This window comes from Anneissia japonica, unplaced genomic scaffold, assembly GCF_011630105.1.
Source record: "Anneissia japonica isolate Jap-2015-1 unplaced genomic scaffold, ASM1163010v1 scaffold287991_len637273_cov151, whole genome shotgun sequence".
Taxonomy (NCBI): domain Eukaryota; kingdom Metazoa; phylum Echinodermata; class Crinoidea; order Comatulida; family Comatulidae; genus Anneissia; species Anneissia japonica.
Genome location: NW_022692547.1, coordinates 552,733 through 561,821, shown reverse-complemented (window position 1 = coordinate 561,821; position 9,089 = coordinate 552,733). Strand labels below are relative to the sequence as shown.

Genomic DNA, 9,089 nt, shown 5'->3' with positions numbered 1-9,089 from the left:
AATACATTTATTTCAATGTTGACTACTGTTATATTATTTTTACTATATGCTTTGTAATAGTTTAGACTGTATTAACCATTTGTAGAGTGCATGTACAAAGTTCGTCTTAAAGTGCCCTTCATAAATTTTGTTGTCCGAATCACCTGTTGGGTAATATTCCTAATAAGGTTAAGGGACTGTTGAATCTGAGTTGTGTGATGTCATCTTCATCCTTAAGGAGATGATGTCATTCCCAAATTCATGTGGTGATGTCATAATAATCTCCCCCACATATCATGTTCATAAATGTATAAAATGCGGTACAATCCTATCATTTAGTTAGTCCAAAAGTTCTAAAGTTATCATCAACTTTATTAAAAGTCTGCAGTCTGCCGTAGTTCATTAAGTTTATTTATAGACCTTGCCGATCTCGGACACCAGTCTTTGATCCAACTTACTTAGCCGTGGGCTCAGCTAATTCTGAAGTTTTCGAGCATCTTAAAGTATTGTGTTTTACCGCCATCATTTTTGTTCTCTTTTATAATAATGTATCTATGTTTTTATTAATAAATGTACATATTGTATATAATACTAAGCTATTGTGTTTCCTATTCTCTGTGCTTTGCATGTAACAATATGTATATTGTTACATATGTAACAATATACATATTGTTACATGCAACAATATGTATATGTATATGTATAGATACATATATATGTATATATATATATATATACACATATATATATATATATATACACACACATATATATATATATACACATATATATACATACTGTATATAGCCTTCATACACAACAATTCACTATGAATAAAATATCTAATTATATATGCTATATAAATATATATTATTTCTACGTATGGACATTATATTATGTTTCATGATTTCTAAACTGTATTTAATAGTCATCATATCATGCGTTATATAATTTAAACATATACATATAGAACTACTATTATATTCCTACATCAGTTTTCTATTCCACAATTGTTTAAATTATATAGGACCTTATATAAATCTTACTGTATTTTATTTCATGTTTAATAATTTTTATTTTTATTTTGCTTACATAATCAATGTATATCAATCAATGTATTATAAAGACAAATGCGATTTTCATAATAATAATTTTATACAATTAGTATTGTGATGAGTGATGAGGTTATTCTAATACGAACAAAGTATTTCACTAATTAATATTCAATTTCTAATTGAAAAAACATGCGATATTGAATGCTTGAACGGCGGAGTCTGTGTCTCGGATTACGGAATCGAGAACTATCAGTGCATGTCTGGTTTTTTTGGGCCAACTTACAATATATGTAAGTTTTTACAGCGATAAATAATGTGCATTACGTATTGAGCTAAATATAATAGTAAACCTAATGTGCAGAACATGATCAGTTTCTGAAAAGATTGTAAATATTATGCATAAATGTAGGCTAATAGAATGAATATTAAAAAATTAATGTCACTATCAGTACTAAGTTTCAGTTTGCAACTGAGATAATGTATATATCTCTTCTTCATCCATTATTTATTTTACTAATGATCCAAGAAAAAATGAAGACTTAACCGATGCTAACTGGAGTACATAAACACAGATCTCCAGATGCCGGTGATGGTATAACCCCATACTTCGGTTTGGGTGCTAGCTAGGTGTTTATTGATTTTTTTTTTCTTTTTTTATTGTTTCTTTTCCACAATATTGTTGGGCGCATAGACACCTCGTTTATTTGTGCTATAAAAATTTATTATTATTATTATTATTATTATTATTATTATTATTATTATTATTATTATTATTATTATTATTATTATTATTAAACGAAAAATAGTATAGAGACAACATTCGAAAGGGGGATTTGTTATCTAACCATTTTAACTTTACATAAGTAAACTTGCATTATTCAATGACATGGTTCATTGACCTTAAAAGCTTTGGCTATGTGTTGTAAAAAAATGGAAAAATAATAATATTATTGTAGCGAGAAAAGAAGGTATTTAAATAATATAATGGAATTAAAAATAAAGTGTAATTGAAATTGTAAATCTTTAAGGTATTTAGGTGTCGTCTTTAGTTCAAACGAGAAAATTGAATGAACCAATAATACAATTTTTAAGAAGCTAATTAAGTAATGTAATATTTAAAGTTTCAAAACAAAAATGTTTTTGGTAATATACCATTAACATTATGGAACAATGTGTTGTGGATACCAGTTTAACTTTATGCGAATGAAATTTGGAATGTGTGTTTTTTTTTTAATTATTAAAATTCTTGCAAATTTATGATGATAAGATGTTTTTCTAACAAAGTTACGAATTATTGTACTTGGTACTGGTTTCCAGTACCGTAACTGTTTTAACCAATGCAATTACAATCAGTTAATTAATTTTGTCTTGGGATTTTTGTTTCAGCACAAAACCAATGTGATTTCGAAGATCCATACATCTGTTACTTTGAACAAGATGAATATGATGATTTTGATTGGATAAGAACATCTGGATCAACACCCACACATGGTACTGGCCCTGCGTATGACCACACATACGGAACATTAGAAGGTAACACAAAGTTCACATTTTTCATTTAGTTTCGACCTAGGCAAACCTTTGCTAAAAAGTTACACTTTCTCCATCGAAAGGCTTCTTCTATGAATGGAATGACCTGTTCGAAGCACGAACTCCTGTAGACCAAACCCAGTACCGTTACGATTTTTAACCGTTATTATTTTATAATTATTCTTTATTTCATATAAAGAGATTTTGGAAATCACTTAAGGTCCGATTCGATTTCGAATTATGAAAAGTGTAGGCTGCGGCACCGAGACCTCTGACGATTAGTGCCCAAAATTGTTTACAAAAACGTAATGCAATAATAGCATTTAATTGATAAGATTATTTTTTACACGAACAAATAATTCATACTTAAACAATACATTAATTTTAAATGTATATATAATGACATAACGAATAAATAACAATAATTAAACGTGTACATAGTATCTATCACTACTACTAGGCCTAGTAGTACAATAACAAGATTAATATTTTACTATCTTATAATCAATTTTATATAGCCGGAGTTAGTTTCGACCTAGGCAAACCTTTGCTACAAAGGTACACTTTCTCCATCAAAAGGCTTCTTCTATGGAATGGAATGGAATGGAATTAATGGAATGACCTGTTCGAAGCACGAACTCCTGTAGACCAAACCCAGTACCGTTACGATTTTTAATCGTACGAGAAATCCACTCACGATGTAAATCAATGTCTTTGAAAATCGAAAAATTTATTTGATCATTTGCTTACAGGTTTTTACATATACATAGAAGCTTCAGGTCAAAACCTCAATGACACTGCTCGCATTTGGACTACTTTTTATCCAGCAACGAACGGCACATGCATCCAGTGGTACTACCACATGTACGGGGAAACAGTGAATACACTGAATGTGTACATAGTCAATACAACAAGTACTGTTGGCACAATTGCGTGGACAAATAGAAACAACCAAGGGAACCTTTGGCGACTTGGACAAATCTCAGTTGAAATAAACAGTACCTTCAAGATAATCTTTGAAGGCATTGTAGGAAGTAGTTTTTCTGGTGATATTGCTTTAGATGACATCATGATCACCGATGGAATATGTTCAACAAATGGTAAAATCACCTTCATCTTTACAACAACACTACAATAAAAATGTTGTTACCCTTTTTATCACCAGACCAGACATTTTGCATCTGGCTTTTACCACCATTGCTTTTTGACACCTGCGTTTTACCATCACACACGATACCATCTAAGGTCTGATGCCACAACCCGTTTTATTTCTTAGACCGTTTCGTCTATAAATCCATTACACTTGGTTTTTTGCTGAATTCAAGCATGGTATACAAATTTCGAAGGTCATGGCATTTCCAGTTATTTTTGTATCATTTATAATTTAAACCAATTATAAATAATGTATGCCCTGCAAAATTTGGGGCTCAATTGAAGTATGGATATACCAGTATGCTTAGTAACAAGGGTCAATGCCGAAAAGGTTATTTCTTGTAAATTTTTGATAAATTATTTTGTACATACAAATATAAATAGTTACGTTCTCCACAATTTCAGACTTAAACCAATTTTCTTAACCAATAGTCATAGGGGTAAGATTATGCCAGACAAATAGGGCCAAGGGTAAAAAATGCATTTTTCCAGTCAATTTATTAATATATATAGATTTTTTAAAATTTAAACAATCTTTATAGAGGGTGACCCTTCTAGCTAGGCTTTTAATAAACAGTGTTGCATTAGAGAGAATATCAACGTATGGATCTTCTGAGTATTTCGATCATAATGATGATAAATTTATTAACAAAGACTGGTTATACGGGCCAACAAAACATCTGCCTTATTTTAGGGTGTGGTTTACATGGACATTCTTTTCTATAATTTCCTGAGCCTCATTCAAGTCGCCAATTATGATCTTTCAAATTAATAACTTAAGAAAACGGGCTTGGAACATTCTTTTGCAGAGCATTTGATAGATTTCCACGTTTGACGTACGAAAACGGGTCAATATGAAATAATTTCCTATGGAGCATATTTTTTCTGGCGCGGCGCGATCATCAGCCTCTTTCACTTTATAACGTTTAGTCTTGGAACTGCATGTATAAATTCGGCATGCCTTGGACCAATGATATTCCGACATCCATTATTTTTATTTAATTGCTACAACTCTAACGTTTTCAACGTGTATTCATACAGGGGAAAGTCTGTAGTTGGTTCCGAGTTAAATCTGGTGTCCCTCAAGTCTTGGTAGTCTCTAATTCCACGGTCCCAATCGCCTCTTGTATAATGTAAACTCATTAGCTGTCGCACTACACTGAGTTCGGTCATGAATATTTATAATCAACTTAAAATTCTCGGCAAGTGCGGTGCCAGTGTAGTCAGTGGCGGCGCCAGGATGGGGGCAGGGGGCTTAAGGCCCCCCTCTTCGGCCAAAGCTCGTCGGGCAGTTGGACCGGGGAAAAAAAAGGCCTAGTTTTCCTATCCCAGCAATTTCCGGCTATAAAGCTCTAATTTTTTTTTTTTTTTAAATCTCGTTTTGGGAGGAGGGTACACCCACTCCTGGCTCTGGCTTCAAGCCCTCAGATAACGCTGCTCTAGACCGTAGGGTAAATTGCAGTATATGCTATGTATTGGCATATTTAGAATGTGCGAGGGTTGCGCACACCCCTCCCCCTGAAAAAAAATACTCGCCCATCCACCGCCCACACATCATGCTCAAGTAGTTAAAATTCACCTCAAATCACATTATTTTGCGAGTTAGCCCCCTCACCTAATTACCGATCCCCACTTTACCTTCCCACCACATCAGCTCCCTTCTATTTCAAGATCCTTACGTTAGTATGCTAGGGCTTGCTACTAGGAAAAGTTTGTAAGCCTACTACTATACAGGATCAGATTTAACAAATTCACATATCTTGGTCATATCATAGCTTCTAGTCTAAACGATAATGAAGATATTCCTCGTCAATATAGATCGTGTATTAGAAGAATGTTCTGAAGACTCCTTTTCGTAATGCCTACAGTATTAATTTTTACTGTGTCAATTTATGGTGCAAATACACATGTAAATCGTTTAATTCACTTAAATTGTGCTACAACATTCAATGCGTTGCGGTTATTGTTGAACAAACCTAGAGCATGCAGTGCTGTGAAATATTTCCAACTCTCTTCCCAGTTCTGGCAAATTCATTAGAAAATCTGTCTATAGTTTTATTGAGAGGGTAAGAAATTATGAGAATACATTAGTGAAGTGATCACATTCTCAAGGACAGCAGTTTGTATGTAAAATAGTTGTCCCTACTGCATACATAAACGCAAGTTTGAATTGTGTGCTTGAGAAGTGTTTTCAGTATATCAATATTTATTTATTTACTTTAATATTTTTAGTATTGACTGTACACTATGAACAAGTTTTCCAAATGGGAGAATGAAATGATTGAGGATTCTATGTTATTACAGGCCTCAGTTTGTAATTGGGTTTCTTCTGAAAAATCAATTAAAAATATCAAACATTCGTTTTGGTTTGGCCGTGTGACAATACATCGTGTCAAAATTGTGTGTTGATGACATCGACAGCTATTACTGTACATGCGTATGTGGTGCAGGCTATTTGGGAACATATTGTGAAATCGTTAGGGTGTTAGCTTTTTTACTACTGTGTATAATTATTATTCAGACAATATAGGATAATTCTTATGTTTTTGAATTTAGTGTATATTTAACACTGTAATATTGTGTTTTCCATCCATTGTGACAATTTAGTCGACCGGAAATTGTTTCACTTTGTCTAGTCTCTCTCTTACACTCACCTCATCAGAAGTAACCGTCTGCCTAATGATTTCAAACTGTTAGAGCTTAAAATTACTCTTTCCAAGTAGTTTATGCCCATTAAAAAAGCCACCATTTTTAGAGTCTTCAAATTGTTGGCCTGATCACAATACATCATTTTTCTTGCAGATAATGAGGCGCCAATAATCACATTTTGCCCATTAGATGCATATCTTTTGGCAGACAAGGCAAACAATACCGCTGTTGCAGTCTGGAATTCTCCTGCTGCAACAGATAACTCAGGTGTGCCTCCATATATTACAACAAATATTCAGCAAGGGGATTTGTTAGCAATGGGAAACCACCTTGTATCAGTCACTGTTAAGGACAGTTCAGGAAACATCAACAGCTCATGTTCTTTCAACTTAGAAGTCATAGGTAATGCATCACTTTTAAATTTTTAAAATGCATTACATAATTCTTCATCAGTTTGTGGTCACAAATTATCGCTTGAGGATCTACATCTTCAATAAATTCTAACTTAATGATACGTTAATTATGCTTGTTGTTGTTTAAGCGTATGATTTGTAGAACCCGGCCATGTAAGAAATGAGACATGAAATTTAAGGTGTTTTTAATTGTTTGTAAAAATTTCTATTTAAAATGCTCTGTTGCATTCTTCACCATCAGCGCTGTTTCATTTGTAGCAGAGGATACACTTTGTGTCCCCTTCCACCCCTAACACATGACCAAATGCATTATGTTCTGGGTTTGCTTCTAAAATGCATGGAATCTTACGAAACCCCGGGTAAATTCAGCTGGACATCAGCAATCTTTTGTAATACAATACGAGAGTATGATACCATTAATTTAAATAACAATAATGTCGTTCAAATTACAAAGTCACAGTATAGTGGTTTTTTTTCTGAAAGCCATATACTGTTCAGTCACATTGTCGACTTTCTTTTTATAAATTTCCACAATAGCAGTAGCTAATTATTATAACATCAGTAAAGTCACATGTAAAATAACTATGTATTACAACATTTTAAAACAAGTGCTTGTTTACATTATTTTTTTCAAATAAATTTGTCATTTACTTTTAAATGTAATACAGGTGTCGTTAACGCATCATCATCTGGTGACGTTAATGCATCATCATCAGTACCTGACTACCTGATAGCTGTGTATATTCTCTGTGTCTTCATTTTCATCATGTCGCCGTTATTTATCTTCTTTTGCAGGTAGACCCTACTCGATAATAATAATAATAATAATAATAATAATAATAATAATAATAATAATAATAAAATGTAATAGTTACAATATGCTTTATTAAATGATTAGTTTATATTCTAAACTGCCAATATCCTACACACAAGAACGATATACATTTATAATGGTATTTGTTTGGATTATGTTATAGATGTATAAATTAATAAAATTAATTAACAATTTAATAAATTTATATCTTGAGAGTCGCCCATGATCGCTGGCACCTTTCGGGGTAGTACACTGTCGGGGGGTGTCTGATGGTGTACAGTATTATTACTGTTGCATGATGCTTATTGGGACATTTTCCCTTCCGTAAGGTGCCGGGGGGGGGTTTTGGGCGACCCCAAATTAAATTAAAATTTTGTTGTGTTTCCTGGTATTCCGTGTTTGTATGTTTTGTATATTTAGTGTTTTTTATTCCTTTGATGCCTATGTTAACAATGTAATATGTAAATTGTTGTGAAAATTCTGAATAAATGTAATACATTTACTCATGTAATATCGCACATAATACCATAATTTATGACAAAAACTTATGCATGAAGGATGCACTAGATGTAAAAAAAAAAAAGAAAGACATTGGAAACTGCAGTGACCATGGAAGTATTATTATGAATCTCCTCAATAATACCTCCATGCTGTGACTAACTTTAGATAATATTTATTCACGAGATTTTGCTGGTAATGCATTTTAACTTCAATGGGCGACACACCTTTATCATAAAAAATATTACTCTGAGTTCCACGCTTTATGGCGTCGATCAACAACCAGGCCATTTAAACCAACTTTTCTTGTATAAAAAAATGATTCTATGTATAAAAGACATAAATATTCTCTCCCTCATTATATGAAGACAAGTTAGGATTCCCGTAGAGATAATTTGTTAATCACGATTCAGTATATGTAAAGTGAAATTTTATACCGTATTGTGGAATGCTATATAAATAGTTATATGTTTTAAACTTATAAATTTAATTTGCAAGAGTAAAAATATCTAAGCTCTGTTGACATGAAATGACTTGTTTTTTGTTTTTTTAATTTAGATCACATTTTGTTAATATCAGAATGGAAGCACCAACGGAAATGAATGATTATGTAACATCAATAAATGTACCAACCTATTTGTCAACGATTATCAAACAATCTAACGGTATGGACTTGCACAGGAGTGATAATACCCCTCATGATTATGATGAAATTCCAGATGGTAATACAAGATATGAAGTACCTCCGGCAACCAGCGGTATAGGTAATGATGTTGCACCACAATCTATGGAAACACAGTTGGGGAATAATGTAGCGTATGAACATGATTATGAGCCAATTAAATAGATCCAAATACTAAATAGAAGTTGAAGTATATATATATATACATACATATATACATACATACATACATACATATATACACACACACTTATACACACACACATACATACATACATACATACACACATATATATACATATATATATATATATATA

The 9,089-nt window shown here is 32.4% G+C and overlaps 1 protein-coding gene across 1 annotated transcript in view; it reads left to right on the top strand.

Annotated features, from left to right (window-relative positions):
- The window catches only part of LOC117100345 (MAM and LDL-receptor class A domain-containing protein 1-like), a 50,119-nt gene extending 41,182 nt beyond the window's left edge, over positions 1-8,937 (top strand). The window contains exons 13-17 of the mRNA XM_033240005.1: positions 2,421-2,567; positions 3,317-3,664; positions 6,519-6,767; positions 7,447-7,573; positions 8,649-8,937. Coding sequence (XP_033095896.1) covers positions 2,421-2,567; positions 3,317-3,664; positions 6,519-6,767; positions 7,447-7,573; positions 8,649-8,937 — 1,160 coding nt within the window. The remainder of the gene's footprint in view (positions 1-2,420; positions 2,568-3,316; positions 3,665-6,518; positions 6,768-7,446; positions 7,574-8,648) is intronic.
- The last annotated feature ends 152 nt before the right edge of the window (positions 8,938-9,089 follow it).